The 16,769-nt window shown below is 43.3% G+C and overlaps 1 protein-coding gene across 2 annotated transcripts in view; it reads right to left on the reverse strand.

The window, feature by feature from the left end:
• The window catches only part of XDH (xanthine dehydrogenase), an 897,187-nt gene that overhangs the window by 847,249 nt on the left and 33,169 nt on the right, over positions 1 to 16,769 (reverse strand). For both annotated transcript variants that reach the window (XM_082252550.1, XM_082252549.1), the window contains exon 6: positions 5,681 to 5,742. In XM_082252550.1, the coding sequence (XP_082108676.1) occupies positions 5,681 to 5,742 (62 nt within the window). The remainder of the gene's footprint in view (positions 1 to 5,680; positions 5,743 to 16,769) is intronic.

The raw sequence follows: 16,769 nt of genomic DNA on the forward strand, positions 1-16,769 counted from the left end.
GCTTTTGCAAAGTCTAGATATACTATACCCACAGCCACTCTCTAAATTTTCGCTTCTCTCCTAATCAAGGTAGAATTATAGGCAAAACTTTTTTTTTCATTTTTGATTGAGCAAGGGAAGGTTATAACCAATGTTCCCTTCAAGCTGCGCGCCTGCGCGGCAGCGCAGTCTAAATGACGGTCCCGCGCAGTACAATGTCAGACGGCGCAGCCGCGCAGTGCGCCCCGAGAGCCGGCCCATTATGTGACAATAGCGAATGAAAATTTGCTATTGTCACACGGATCCTCCTCCTGATTGGCCGAAAGGCATACAACCCCATGCCATTGGCCGAGGTCCAAGGAGGAGGCGGGAGGACTGAGGAGACGTGGGGACGCGGGAGCCGGGACTAAAGAGAAGCTGCTGTTACTCGTCGACTCGTGAGGTAAGTGCACGGGTCTCGGGGGGGGGGGGACGCTGTCATCTCTGCATTGATTGGGGGCAATGCTGTGGGCACTCTGCAATGTATTGGGGGCATTGCTGTGGCACTCTGCAATTTATTGGGGGCAATGCTGTGGCACTCTGCAATTTATTGGGGGCATTGCTGTGGCACTCTGCAATTTATTGGGGGCATTGCTGTGGCACTCTGCAGTTTATTTGTAGGCAATGCTGTGGCACTCTGCAATTTATTGGGGGCATTGCTGTGGGCACTCTGCAATTTATTGGGGGCAATGCTGTGGCACTCTGCAATTTATTGGGGGCATTGCTGTGGCACTCTGCAATTTATTGGGGGCATTGCTGTGGCACTCTGCAATTTATTGGGGGCATTGCTGTGGCTGTGGGCACTCTGCAATTTATTGGGGGCATTGCTGTGGCACTCTGCAATTTATTGGGGGCATTGCTGTGGCACTCTGCAATTTATTGGGGGCATTGCTGTGGCGCTCTGCAATTTATTGGGGGCATTGCTGTGGGCACTCTGCAATTTATTAAGGGCAATGCTGTGGCACTCTGCAATTTATTGGGGGCATTGCTGTGGCGCTCTGCAATTTATTGGAGGCATTGCTGTGGCACTCTGCAATTTATTGGGGGCATTGCTGTGGCTGTGGGCACTCTGCAATTTATTGGGGGCATTGCTGTGGCACTCTGCAATTTATTGGGGGCATTGCTGTGGCACTCTGCAATTTATTGGGGGCATTGCTGTGGCGCTCTGCAATTTATTGGGGGCATTGCTGTGGCGCTCTGCAATTTATTAGGGGCATTGCTGTGGGCACTCTGCAATTTATTGGGGGCAATGCTGTGGCACTCTGCAATTTATTGGGGGCACGCTGGTCACTCTGCAATTTATTGGGGGCATTGCTGTGGCACTCTGCAATTAATTGGGGGCATTGCTGTTGCAGTCTGCAATTTATTGGGGGTATTGCTGTGGCACTCTGCAGTTTATTGGGGGCATTGCTGTGGCACTCTGCAATTTATTGGGGGCATTGCTGTGGCACTCTGCAATTTATTGGGGGCATTGCTGTGGCACTCTGCAATTTATTTGGAGCATTGCTGTGGCACTCTGCAATTTATTGGGGGCATTACTGTGGCACTCTGCAATTTATTGGAGGCACGCTGGTCACTCTGCATTGATATTCCCCCCCCCCCCCCCCATTGCTCAGTCTAAAGGTTTGCGCTCAGAAATGTTTTTATTTGCTCAGCACAGTAAAAAATTTGAGGGAACATTGGTTATAACCCCTATCAGATTTTTGTTCGCCATATTTGTCCAATGGCGCAGATTTCCCTTCACTTCCTGTTCCAGGAAGTCAAACACCAGAACCAGAGTCCCCTTTGGAATATTTCCCCTCTGTTACTTTTCTGGGGACAACCCAAAATTTAGGATTTTATTTTACTTTCACTTTCAATTGTAATCATAAACAGGACAAATAGAGAGAGTGAATCGCCCTAACAGGAGCACAGACACCAATAAAAACGTACAGGTGTTTTAATCCACCTCCACTGATCCCAAACTAAAAAACAGTTTGGCCTTTAGTTGTACTTTAAAAGAAAACAAATTTGGCCTTTCCTGAATCCATGATGACTATTGCATAAAATATTGTTTTCTAGCATTAACTCATGTGGTCATTTATTAAACTCTTAAGTATATTCCCAACTATTAAAGTTAAACTAACACATCTGTAGTTACTTGGTAAAGACTTTGATACCTTTTTAAATAAAAGAACCACATTGGCCTTATGTTAATCCAGTGGTAGTATGCCAGTCATTAAAGAGTCTGTGAAAATGAAAAACATTGGTTTCAAAATAACAGAGCTCAACTTTTTGAGGACACCTGGGGGTAAGCCATCGGATCCAGGTGCTTTATTTACTGGTATTTTTGCTGTTTCTGGACCATATACAATTTTGAGCCTTTTGGGTTCTTTTGGGGCTATGTCAATACTGTCTCCAGTATGGGGGGGGTTCCCCCATTGTCCTTTGCCTACAAGGGCAGAAGAAAGTATTTAATACATTTGTCTTCTGTAACGAAACCGCTGACCCACACCATGTTTGTGGGCTTCCGTCAGTATACGGCTTCCTACAGTCTTGAACATATATATACCAGATTTTCCAGCCGCCCTCCATACAAAACTAGCCGACAACTTAGCTTGTATGTGTCTGAAAATAACTCCTTTATTGAACAAGAAACAGACTTTTATACACTTGAGAAGTATGTCAGTCACTACATGAACAATGACTCGAATATTTACCCAAAACATCACACAATGGTTAGAAGAGGTACAGCTGACTCATGGCTAATCTCATCTAGACAAGGTTATCCCTCACATGCTAATTACCTCAGCGCACTTAAACCAGCTGAGATGACAAGACTGCTGGCAACAAAGCTAAAACAAAATACAAAATTACACATTATCCTAAGTATAAAAACAGAACACCTTATTATACAGACAATGGCAAGAGACCCCAGTATCAGTCTGTCCGTCTCCTACATTGAAGTACATGGAATACACATCAAAGCAATCCTTTAAATATTTAGGAGTCACAGACTTTATGGCAACGGTCTACAACTGTCTAGGTCTCACAGAGTAAAGTGGGATTAAATCTTCATAGTTCTTGAGATATATTGTTGATATATATTACTGTCCCATTTGAGTAATCCAAACCATATGCTGTGTCCAATAAGTCCATAATTTTCTTGGTCACCCTGTGCCCCAAATAGACACAGGGTGACTTACACATAAGAGGGGCCTAGGGACCTGAGACAGGGATTTCCCAACCTCTCTAAGGTAAGCTGAGTCCCTCAGCCCCACCCCCCACCCCCCACAACCAAAGTGACTCCAATCACATCTTCTTTCTGTCCTCAGTCACCAGCTATAAATTATTTTGTAAAGAGCCTACATGATCAGATCTGCCTTTTTTATTTTAAATACACTAAAATATTTTTTTCATATTCTGTTATATTCTTTGTAACTTTCAAATGATAATAGTGTTCTTTCATTTTTATATTTTCTTATTCTTTATGTTTTTTTCACTTTGGACTTGAGCTACACAGGTTTTATTTATAGCTTTTAAATTTATTGCCTGTGGCAATATATTCTGCAGGTTAATCAGGTTTGAAAGTCAGTCCACCCAAAACAAAAATGTCAGGTTTTTTTTCAGACACTGGAGAATTAAGTCTTTTGTAAGTATTTTCTATCTTTTAGGGATTCTATGGGTGAGATCTTTGCATTAAGTTTGCAAGACTGTACCCCTGCTGTGTCCATTTTGAGGGGCTCCCACCATCCTTGTTAGATTTTATATTTATTTTATATTATGGGGGGTGTAATAGGAGGAACTGGAACACACAAAGGTGGGCAGGAGCATCAAAACTCCCAGGTGGCCAGGAAAAGGAATAATAGGATGGAACTCTCGCTGTTGGAGCTTCCACTACATAAGAGCTGACTAAGCTCACACAGTTTCACCTCTGACTAAACTACGGTACTAGTTCTGGGTAGATGGACCCTCTAATAGCAGAAAACAATAAAGGTTTGATACTGTACAATATGAGATTTTATTTTGAGTAGTTCTATAGTACAGCTGTAAAGTTGCAGTATGCTTGCATAGCTTTGCCGCAGTTAATGGTTTGTGTCTCAGTTTTAACCACTTAAAGTAGAAGTCCACCCTAACACTAAAATCCTTGCATCTACAGACATCCACTATCTAACACTAACCTATCTAGCCCTGTAAAGAAGAAATCAGTATACACACCTTTTTTGAAGCCGATCCGACCTGATGCCTCGCTGAGCTGTCAGCCGTGGCTTCGCTGTGGAGGCATGTGCAGAGGACACATCTGACAACGGAAGCCCCATAGTAAGTCTATGTGGGACGTCATTTCCCATTAATTTCACAGCCGTTGTCAGCTCTGTCCTCTGCAGAGCTTCCACTGCTGGAGACCGGACCAGATTGGCTTCAAAAAAGGTATGCATACTGATTTCTTCTTTACAGGGCTACATAGGTTAGTGTTAGATCATGGATGTCTGCAGATGCACAAATTTTAGTGTTAGGGTGGACTTACATTTTAAGGCCTGCCCTTTAGCAGTTTTACTACTTCAGGGCGGGACCTCGTATATAAACATGATTTGGCTCTTCCAGATAGTGGCCAGGAATGCGCGCTGCTGACGGCTCACTCTCGCTGTAATTATACACAACAGGAGCACAATGTCCGCCGGCTCCTGCCGATTGTTTGGTACACAGGTGGTACAGTGATCTGCCTATGTAAACAAGGCTGATCACTGTTCTGTCAGTAGGGAAGGCATGGATCCTGTGTCCCTGCAGATCAAAAGAAAGCTCTATTTTTCGGAACAAAAGGACATCAAATATATTTGGGTACAGTGTTGCACAACGGTGCAATTGTCAATTAAAGAAATGCAGTGCCGTATTGCAGAAAATGGCCTGGTCATGAACGGGGGTAAATCTTTTGGAGGTCAAGTGATTAACCAGCTCAATTTTGGACACTTTCGCCCCCTTCCTGCTTAGGCCATTTTTCAGCTTTCAGCAGTTTCACAATTTGAATGACAATTACTCAGTCATGCAAAACTGTACCCAAATTACATTTTTATCATTTTTTTGAGACAGTAACGAGGTGCCATTTCACAAAAAAATGGCCTGGTTGTGAAGGGGGGTAAATCTCTAGGAGGTCAAGTGGTTAAAGCATATGTGATCCCTTGCCTTGTACTGTAAAACAACCCATTCAATTTAATATATATATATATATATATATATATATATATATATATATATATATATATATATATATATATATATATATACATATATATACATACATATACACACATTATAAATACAGTTCTTTCTTTCATTTTTATATTTTCTTATTCTTATTATTGATCACATGACCTCAGTTCTTAGCTGCATAAGGGGCTTGGAGAGGTGGGGGTGCAGACTTCGGGGAGGGCATGTCAGCAGGTGGCAGAGAAAGAGCAATACAGTGAGCTTCCCAGTGAAGAGCGATGTAGGGGGCGTGTCAGCACAAGTCTTGGCCATTGGAGGATTGGCAGGCCGTCAGGAAACTGGCCAGCTGGGAAGGATATGCTTCTATGCCTACGCCAGTTTGAAACAGTAAAGCAAGGGGACTGACAGGAAGGATCACCAGATATTTCACACAAAGGAAGAAATACAAAGATAACAGGATACTTTTAACACAAGTACTCACTTTGGCAAACGTCTTGAAGCCCTGAAGAATAGGACGATATCCAGTACAGCGACAGAGATTCCCTGATTGGGTGACAGTAATTAGGATATCAGATTTGACTACATGTGGTCACTACAGATAATTTAATCAGTAAATACAATATTTTCCATTTATTCTGAGCTTTATACAATTATCATACTCTTTATTTTACACATTTATACAACATCTCTTCATGTAGAATTTTGCAGAGAAAATTAAACTATTTTGGTCCCTTTCACACTTGTGTGACTTGTCCTGCGACTTGGGACTGTAAAGCCGCATGACACGTCGTACCCCATGATTTCCAATGAGTAGCATTCATATCTGTGCGACTTTAAAGTAGTTCAAAGTCGATTTTGATGCTACTTGAGGTCCACAAACCTTAAGATTACAGGCTTCAAGTCGCATCAAAGTCACATCACAGTTGCATCAAAGTCGCGTGACTTTTAGGTCGTACAAGTGTGAAAGGGGCCTTACACATGTATATAACCTGAAAAGAATTTATAATCTAAGCAGATTACTCCATCCTGGCTTTATAATGCAGATGGAATAATCCCCTTGCTGGCCTTATATGGCATCTGAAATTATGAATTAATGCTGATTTTAGGCATAGACTGACCAAAATTAGGCTGGTTCAGCAGAAAGCGGCCGAATTTAAATCTGTGTGTGGCCCTCCTTGTTCAACAGAACTCGATCGTTGGAGCTATTTGAATATATTGGCATAAAATCTTCTCCCTATTGGTATTGTAACACTGCCCCCTTGAGGGTTGCTGGTAATTGTATGTTTTTCTGTGCCCCTTTGACCCTGTGGACCGTCAAGCCCTCCTTACACTCTAGCTTCAGACATGTTGTGTATACCCTTAAGTGACACACTGACACAATGCGAATAGGTTTTAACTCCTTAGTTCAGTTTTACTCAAAGAAAAGGCTTGCAAAGTGTATTAATCAACTAGGCCCTGGATATACAGATAATGGCAGTCTGCTTCCGGCTACATTCTCCCCCCCACCTGAAAGTCTTTGGTCCCCAAAGAGGGAATATAACTTCATTAAAAAAGAACTACTAACTTCTCAAAAAGAATTGCAAATGATAATTCTGCTAACCAGAACCTACAGTAGCTAATAGCTGACTAATAGAGGGGTTTCTTAGTAATAAACCATACAAGTTATCAGACGAAGTTGAATCATTTTGGCAACAGGCCAATAAGAGGTTAGTGACCCACGCAGTAGTGTTAGAGGGTGAAACAGGGTCATCCTCCACGGTAGAGGAGGCTGGCACTTGATTAGAACGTTGAGCTGTGGAAATACATTTACCAGAACTCTCACCAAGGGTATTGTATGTTAATCTCTTGGGTGGGCGGATTTCCCGTCTAAGCCTGGAATACATGTTTTCTATAGACTCAGGCTCACATCCCATACCCCAGAAGCTACAACAAGGTTCTGGTTCTTCTAGACTTTTGAGAACAGTTTTTTCTTCATTTAGAGTGGAGGGAACTGGATTTTCTCCAACATTTAGTATTTTGGGGTTGTAAGCTGGTTCTAACTTGACTCCTCTCTCAGGAGATGGTGCAGATCTCTCCATCTCAACAGGCTGATGTTCTATCCTTTCATATGGAGACACTACATGTATATCTTCCATTGAAGGCCGAAAAACTCTGGTGGTGTCTTCTGGTGGGGGAACCCACAACCAGTTAAGAGTCAGTTTTTCTTCGTCACTCTCCTCTCCCTCATCCTCTGGGGTGAAATCATTCTTGGAAAACATCCCTTCCCACTTTGCTAGCTGGGCTTTGATCCTCTCCCGCCACTTCAGAGGCATAGCAGGACGTTGGACATGAAAATTCCTTTCCTGATCTTCTCCGGAAGCCTTCTGAACTATATCATCCAATGTCACAGGAGTGGCCGCACTCACCTGTCCTAGCACCATCCGAGGCTTCAGGCTGACAGGTTGTGCTGTAACTAGGCTTGTGACGGTATCAGATTTTCATGCTGCGATTAATTGATTAAGGTTTTGCCACGGTATACGGTATTATCACGGTATTCTATTATTAAATTTAAATTATTAAATTTCCACCTCACTTCAATTTCATTGCTGAATTTAGGGGCTTTGGTTCACTTATGCACATTATTATATAGTCAGTCAGTACAGACTCTGTGAACCAGGCCTAAAATAGGTCATCAAGCAGTGTCTGGCCTAACTGGTGATAACTGGTCCTGGCGCTCGGCTCCGATCCGATGGCCTGGTCATTAAGAGGGCAAATCCTTGTGGTCAAGAAGTGGTTAAACCTGAAGGAGGTGTTGTTTATAAATTACTTTACTATCGCTTTAGGCCTGGTTCACATGTATGCGGGTTGGTGGTTCACATGTATGCGGGTTGGCGGTTCACATGTATGCGGGTTGGCGGCCCACATTTGCACAGGCATAGCAGCCCATTGATGTGAATGGGCTTGAGCTGCTATGCCTGCGTTTTCAGCTGAAAAAGGGTGCATGCAGAATTTTAAAAAATGCAGTGGCCATGAAATCCATCCTTCTTTTGCACCATGCGACTTACCTGCCTTTGCTGCACAGGCAAACTGTTTTTAAATGCAGTGCCCACGTATACAAAAAATGCAGAAAGCTTGCCAGAGCAGGAACTGCAGGTTAGTCGCATGGTGCAAAAGCAGGATGGATTTCAAGGCCACTGAATTTTAAAAAAATGCTGCATGCACCTTTTTTCTGCGGAAAATGAGGGCATAGCAGCCCGTTCAAATCAATGGGCTGCTATGCCTGTGCAAATGTGGGCCGCCAACCCGCATACATGTGAACCGCCAACCCGCATACATGTGAACCAGGCCTAAAGCAATAGTAAAGTAATTTATAAACAACACCTCCTTCAGGTTTAACCACTTCTTGACCACAAGGATTTGCCCTCTTAATGACCAGGCCATCGGATCGGAGCCGAGCGCCAGGACCAGTTATCACCAGTTAGGCCAGACACTGCTTGATGACCTATTTTAGGCCTGGTTCACAGAGTCTGTACTGACTGACTATATAATAATGTGCATAAGTGAACCAAAGCCCCTAAATTCAGCAATGAAATTGAAGTGAGGTGGAAATTTAATAATTTAAATTTAATAATAGAATACCGTGATAATACCGTATACCGTGGCAAAACCTTAATCAATTAATCGCAGCATGAAAATCTGATACCGTCACAAGCCTACATGGTAAGCGTTGGTTTATATGCACCTTGCACTGGCACTTTATTCCTCACACGGTTTTAAAGTATTTATACCCAAAGGTAGCGCCGACTCCAACTTTATTTTTTCCCTTATACTACTGTGACCCCTATTTATTTAGGGGTTGTTTGGTGACTGCTTCCTATCCACAAGAGTCTCTGTGATGAGTCCATAGCGCTGGTCACCCCCATATAGTTTACTTTATCATTGACCTCTTGTGTCTTTCCCCCCAACCTGGGCGACTCATCTTTAGATACAGGTGAAGAGGTAGAAGGACGAACAGAGGGCACCGCCTTTCTTGGATATTTTTCTAGAGCTCTGTTTGGTCTTGGGATGCTCAATTGGCTCCTTTACTGAGATCCCTGGAAGTTTACCTCCTTTTTTGGGAATCTTCTGTAATGCTTTTAACACATCCTCGAGTAACTCAGGACGGGAGTCTCTTCTTGGGGCACTTAGCCCTGAAATGTCCATCTTCTCCACATTCAAAACGTCTCCTTCCTCTAGGGGGAATAGTCCTGGTCCTCCAAGGTAAATCTTTGCTCCTGTGTTTTTCCCTAAGACTCCATCACTCGCATCAGTGCTTGATATATCTGAGCTTGACCCTGGGGAGCTTGGGTCATCAACTCTGCTAATTTCATAGTTTTAGCCAATTTTTTGCTGTCTGGGCTCCCGTGCCCCTCTGGATCTGCTTCAGTTTCACTGTCCTCATCTGAGAAACTAGGTTCCACATGAACAACATGGGCAGAGCTCTTTCCTTCTTCCCCCCTCCTGCTATTAGTTCTCTCGCCCCTTGATTCTTTTCTTCCAACAAAGTTTCCTCCTCCCTTTCTTTTCTCATCAGTTCCAGGTAAGTAGGGACTGATCGTGCTCCTTTCAGCAGTAATTTCAACACAATGAGATGATTTGGACAGGCCCCTTGTAATACTCGATCTAGTCGAGCATGGTCAGCATCCTTGGGGTCTATGCCCCTTTTGAGGATGATCTGATATAACATCTTATCCACTCGAGAGATTTATTCAGAAAGTCTCTCCCCTATTTGTTGGTGAGTGTGGTTAAACTTGTACAACAGATCCAGGGTCTTCTCTACACTTCCTAACACAGCATAAAAAGCATCATTGTAATCTATAGCTACACAGTCATTCTTTCCCATCCGCAGGTTACAGATCACTTCAGCCGCTGGGCCCCTGAGGCTCCCACTAAGCCGCTGTCTATTCAAAGCCTCTGGCACACTCCACTTGTGTATCGCCTGAGTGGCCTGACTCATCCAGGTCTCAAATTCCTCTTCTCCAGCCAGAGTCGGTAATTACCCTGAGAAAAACTGGAGCTTCCTATACCCCTGGCCATTCTTCACCAAGCTCTCAACTGCATGATGATGGGGATATCATCTCAGGGATGGCAGTGCTGGAGCAGGCACCCTCCCCCAGCTGCCAGGGGCGTCGAGACTCAGGAAAGGTTAGACAGGTTGTGGTAGTGGGGGACTCAATTTTCAAGAGGACAGAGAGGGCAATCTGTCAAAACGATTGTGGTAGCCGAACAGTATGTTGTTTCCCGAACGCTCGAGTTCGGCACATCTCGGATCGAGTAGACAGATTATTGGGCGGGGCTGGGGAGGACCCAGCGGTCATGGTGCACGTAGGCACCAATGATCAAGTGAAAGGAAGGTGAAGGATCCTAAAGAATGATTTCAGGGACTTGGGGAATAGATTGAGGAATAGGACCTCCAAGGTGGTTTTCTATGAAATACTGCCTGTACCACGAGCCATACCAGAGAGGCAGAAGGAGATTAGAAAACTGAACAAGTGGCTGAGGAACTGGTGTAGGAAGGAGGGGTTTGGGTTCCTGGAGAACTGGGCTGACTTCTCAGTCGGCTACCGGCTCTTTAGTAAGGACAAGCTGCACCTTAATGGGAATGGTACAGCTCTATTGGGTAAAAAGATGGTCACAAAGTTGGAGGGCCTTTTAAACTAGGAGGAGGGGGAGGGTTCAGAGGTAGAGTCAGTATGGAGGGAGCTAAGGACAGAGAGTATTATTGGGGGCAGAAGCGACAGCAGGTCCGTAACGTCTAAAATTGGGGGGTCTGTGCGGACAAACCACACTACAAACAGAAATAAAAGTAAGCAATGTTCACTATCAACTTCTACAAAACTAAGAGGGGTATATGCAAATGCCAGGAGCCTAGCTAATAAAATGGATGAGTTGGATATGTTTGTACATGAGGAGGACATAGACCTTGTGGGAATAACAGAAACTTGGTTCGACCCCTCACACGACTGGTTGGCCAATATCCAAGGGTATTCTGTGTATCGAAAGGACAGGGAAGGAAAAAAGGGGGGAGGGGTGTGGCTCTATGTCAAGAATAATGTAAGGGTGGTTAAGAGGAGTGATATTATGGAAGGGATGAGTATGGAGTTAGAATCAGTGTGGGCAGAACTCCATAGGGAAGGAGAAAAGGGGAAAATAATTGTGGGGGTTTGTTATAGGCCACCCAACCAAAGGGAGGAGGTAGAGCTAGAATTTATATCACTGCTGGGTAACGTGGCAAAGCTGGGATCAGTCATCATATTTGGGGACTTCAATTATCCTGACATTAACTGGGAAGAGGGGACTGCACACTCACTAAAGGCCAGTCTCTTCATGGAAACCTTACAGGACAACTACATGTCTCAGTTGGTGGATTCACCTACTAGAAAAAATGCAGTGTTGGATCTAATAATCACTAATGACCCAGACCTAATCTCAGATGTGGGAGTCCGGAACAACCTGGGTTCTAGCGATCCCAGGATGATCTCATTGAGCGCTAATCACAACATAGCAAGGAATGAGGGGAACATAAGAAGCCTAAACTTCAGAAGGGCAAACTTTCCCAAACTGTGCTCAATGACAGAGGAAATAAACTGGGACCAAACCCTAGGAACACTAACCACAGAGGAAAAATGGGAATGATTTAGGAACATACTAAACAAATGCATCTTGTATTTCATTCCTGTGGGAAATAAATTTAAAAGAGCCAAAGCCAAACCTGGCTGGCTTAGCCGTAATGTAAAAAAATGTATTAGGAAAAAAAAAATGGCCTTCAAGAAATATAAATCGGAGGGCACATTATCGGCTTTCCAGCAATACAAGGAATCAAATAAGAAATGTAAATACGAAATCAAAATGGCTAAAATCAACTTCGAGAGACAAATAGCGGAGGATAGTAAAAAGAACCCTAAGAAATTCTTTAAATATATCAACAGCAAAAAAACGAGGTCAGAGCATTTGCACACATAATTAACAATGATGGGAGAATGGTTACAGAGGACACTGAAAAGGCAACAGTGCCTAATGCTTTCTTCTCCTCAGTCTTTACACAGGAAAAGGATTGGTACACTGACCATGACTGTATGGTTAGCAGTACTTCACTGGACTTGCGGCTATGGCTAACAGAATGTGAAATCAGGGAAAGGATGGATAAAATTAACATAAGTAAATCACCAGGCCCGGATGGTGTACATCCGAGAGTACTGAAAGAACTCAGTAAGGTTATATCTAGACCACTGTTACTGATCTTTGCTGACAGCATTATGACAGGAACTGTACCAGGTGACTGGAGAAAGGCTAAAGTGATACCGATATTCAAAAAAGGGCAGAGGCATATCCTGAGAAAATATAGGCCGGTCAGCCTGACGTCAATAGTATGTAAACTTCTGGGAGGGATGATAAGGGACTATACCCAAGAGTTTGCTAAGGACAATGATCTCATCAGCAATAATCAGCATGGGTTTACAAAAGGGCGTTCGTGTCAAACTAATCTGTTAACGTTCTACGAGGAGGTTAGCTGTGAGCTAGACAGGGGGAGACCTGTGGATGTGGTGTACCTAGAATTTTGCTAAGGCGTTTGATACAGTTCCCCACAAACGCTTAATTTATAAAATAAGGTCCATAGGCATCGACCACAAGGTTTGCTCTTGGATACGGAACTGGTTAAAGGGGCATGTCCAAAGGGTGGTAATAAATAACTTATACTCAGACTGGTTTGGGGTGGTAAGTGGGGTCCCCCAAGGCAATAACTTCACATCATGAGGCAGAAATCTTACAGAATGATCTGAACAAAATAACAGAGTGGGCAACTACATGGCAAATGAGGTTTAATGTATTGCACTTAGGGACTAATAGCATAAAAGAGGAATCAAAAATGGAGAAAGATCTGGAAGTCTTAGTAGAAGATAGACTTAGCAATAGCATGCAATGTCAAGCTGCAGCTGCCAAAGCTGGCAGAATATTAGCATGCATAAGGAAGGGGATGTCATGTCCCCTCTCAGGCGTCTCTTCTCCAGGTAGAACAAATCAAATGCTTCTAAACCCTCTTCGTAATTAAGGTCCTCCAATCCCCTAATAAGTTTAGTTGCCCTTCTCTGGACTTTCTCCAGCTCCAACACATCCCTTCTGAGGATAGTTCTGGTCGCAAGTCCTCAGAAGGGATGTGTTGGAGCTGGAGAGAGTCCAGAGAAGGGCAACTAAACTTATTAGGGGATTGGAGGACCTTAATTATGAAGAGCGTTTAGAAGCACTTGATTTATTCTCCCTGGGGAAGAGACGCCTGAGAGGGGACATGATAGCAATTTACAAATACATCAACGGTGATCTGAGCATAGAAGAAAAACTGTTCAGACGCAAGGAATGCATGAGGACACGAGGCAATACATTGCGCTTAGAGAAGAAGCGTTTTAACCTCAGGCTACGCAGGGGGTTCTTTACAGTAAAGGCTACAAGACTGTGGAATTCTCTGTCACAAATGGTAGTAACTGCGGGGAGTATGGCTAAGTTTAAAAGACTCTTGGACGTACATCTCAAGGATCAAAACATTCAGGTGTATGAGAAATGATTACGGCCAAACACACCTACAACAGGTTGAACTAGATGGACTATTGTCTTTATTCAACCTCAACTACTATGTAACTAGCCTGCCCATGTCCATATAGAACAAAACGGGAGGGGCACCAGTTCCACAGGGGTCTGCACCAACTAACCCCGTTGTCCCCACACTGGCTTGAGGTGATGGTAGCCTCTCCGTGGTGTCTCTTCCCTCTCAAGCAGTGAGAACACTCGGGCAAATACTCCTTCTGTTAAGGTTACCTCTTCTTCCCGGAAACAGGCTTGCAAAGAGTATTAATCAACTAGGCCCTGGATAAACAGCCAGGGCTCAGTTGATATAACACTAAAGAACAGTGAATAAATAATTATAATAACAAGGAAATACTCCAAATATACACAGTATCTTGCAGTAAGTGAATGAATCTCTCAGAAAGCTATCAATTGCTATAAGAAATGCTTTTACTAAAGGGGAGCCCCGGGCCGGCCTAGAATACCTGTATCCTAATAAGACATGAGGTAATCTAGATACCGGTAACGTGTCCAATATAAGAGCAATTATATAGCAATGTTCAATTTGCAAGGCCTTGATAAGATCTTCACCAGCAGTTGGAGCTCAAAGAACAAATGATTCCCCAGTGTAGCACAGTGTGAAACAGGCAATGCAGGATAGCTGGTTCTGATTATCAAAGATCCACTAACTGATCCAGAAAGAGAAGCAGGAGAGCGTGAGCCTGTTCAGCAGATCCCTTTATAGTCTCTCCCACAATTCTCTCCTGGAGCCCAGGGCTTGCTGGGAAGTACAGTTTTTAAACAGTTCAGCAGTGCAGTAATATCCTTGTAGAAGACTACAGTTCCCACGATGCCTTTCTTTCAGTCTCTGGAGTATGATATGAAACCTGAGACCAACACTAGGGGAGTATAGAGACAGTCTGAAAGCAGAAAGTAAGTTTGCAGTGTCACATAATGGTAGTCCGCTTCCAGCTACAGTACTGTAATAATGTCTGAAACATTTACATTCCCTGGAGAAAATTATATCAAAGTCTGAAAGCCGTGGCACTTGGTCATTTGATATCTCACAAAGGGGAAAACTGACTGATCTACCCTTTCCATAAAGAAATCACAGGAGCAGGTTTAAACACATTCAGACTTTAAACACATTGTCAGTCCAGGAGGGAGCCTGGGGCAGCATTTTCTCCAGTATTTCCAGCCCCCTATTTTCTTTACTTATCCAATCTAAAAAGATTCTAAAAATAACTTGAGTTTAGGTGCACCTTAAAAGAGGTAAAGCGGTATTAAACTCAAAACCATAATTGTAATATATTGCAACTTACCAGTCATTAGATGTGGTGGATGCAATCGTTTTCTGTTTTTAGGCTTTTTCCCTCCGTTTTGCTCTGGTAATCTTGCTAGTAATACACCTCCTACAGTCAGGTCCATAAATATTGGGACATCGACACAATTCTAATCTTTTTGGCTCTATACACCACCACAATGTATTTGAAATGAAACAAACAAGATGTGCTTAAACTGCAGACTTTCAGCTTTAATTTGAGGGTATTTGCATCCAAATCAGGTAAACAGTGTAGGAATTACAGCAGTTTGTATATGGGCCTCCCACTTTTTAAGGGACCAAAAGTAATGGGACAGATTAACAATCATAAATCAAACTTTCACTTTTTAACACTTGGTTGCAAATCCTTTGCAGTAAATTACAGCCTGAAGTCTGGAACGCATAGACATCATCAGACGCTGGGTTTCATCCCTGGTGATGCTCTGCCAGGCCTCTACTGCAACTGTCTGTAGTTCCTGCTTGTTCTTGGGGCATTTTCCCCTCAGTTTTGTCTTCAGCAAGTGAAATGCATGCTCAATTGGATTCAGGTCAGGTGATTGACTTAGCCATTGCATAACATTCCACTTCTTTCCCTTAAAAAACTCTTTGGTTGCTTTCGCAGTATGCTTCAGGTCATTGTCCATCTGCACGGTGAAGCACCGTCCAATTAGTTCTGCTGAATATGAGCAGTTAATATTGCCCGAAACACTTCAGAATTCATCCTGCTGCTTTTGTCACATCATCAATAAATACAAGAGAACCAGTTCCATTGGCAGCCATACATGCCCACGCCATTACACTACCACCACCATGCTTCACTGATGAGGTGGTATGCTTTGGATCATGAGCAGTTCCTTTCCTTCTCCATACTCTTCTCTTCCCATCACTCTGGTACAAGTTGATCTTGGTCTCATCTGTCCATAGGATGTTGTTCCAGAACTGTGAAGGCTTTTTTAGATGTTGTTTGGCAAACTCTAATCTTACCTTCCTGTTTTTGAGGCTCACCAATGGTTTACATCTTGTGGTGAACCCTCTATATTCTGGTGAAGTTTTCTCTTGATTGTTGACTTTGACACGCATACACCTACCTCCTGGAGAGTATTCTTGATCTGGCCAACTGTTGTGAAGGGTGTTTTCTTCATCAGGGAAAGAATTCTTCGGTCATCCACCACAGTTGTTTTCCATGGTCTTCTGGGTCTTTTGGAGTTGCTGAGCTCACCGGTGCATTCTTTCTTTTTAAGGATGTCCCAAACAGTTGATTTGGCCACACCTAATGTTTTTGCTATCTCTCTGATGGGTTTGTTTTGTTTTTTCAGCCCAATGATGGCTTGCTTCACTGATAGTGACAGCTCTTTTGATCTCATATTGAGAGTTGACAGCAACAGATTCCAAATGCAAATAGCACACTTGAAATTAACTCTGGACCTTTTATCTGCTCCGTGTAAATGGGATAATGAGGGAAAAACACACACTTGGCCATGGAACAGCTGAGCAGCCAATTGTCCCATTACTTTTGGTCCCTTAAAAAGTGGGAGGCACATATACAAACTGTAGTAATTCCTACACCTTTCACCTGATTGGATGTCCATCCAAATCCATTGTGGTGGTGTATAGAGCCAAAAAGATTAGAATTGTGTCGATGTCCCAATATTTATGAACCTGACTGTATATTATA

This window comes from Pelophylax lessonae, assembly GCF_965119305.1.
Source record: "Pelophylax lessonae genome assembly, chromosome: 3".
NCBI lineage: Eukaryota > Metazoa > Chordata > Amphibia > Anura > Ranidae > Pelophylax > Pelophylax lessonae.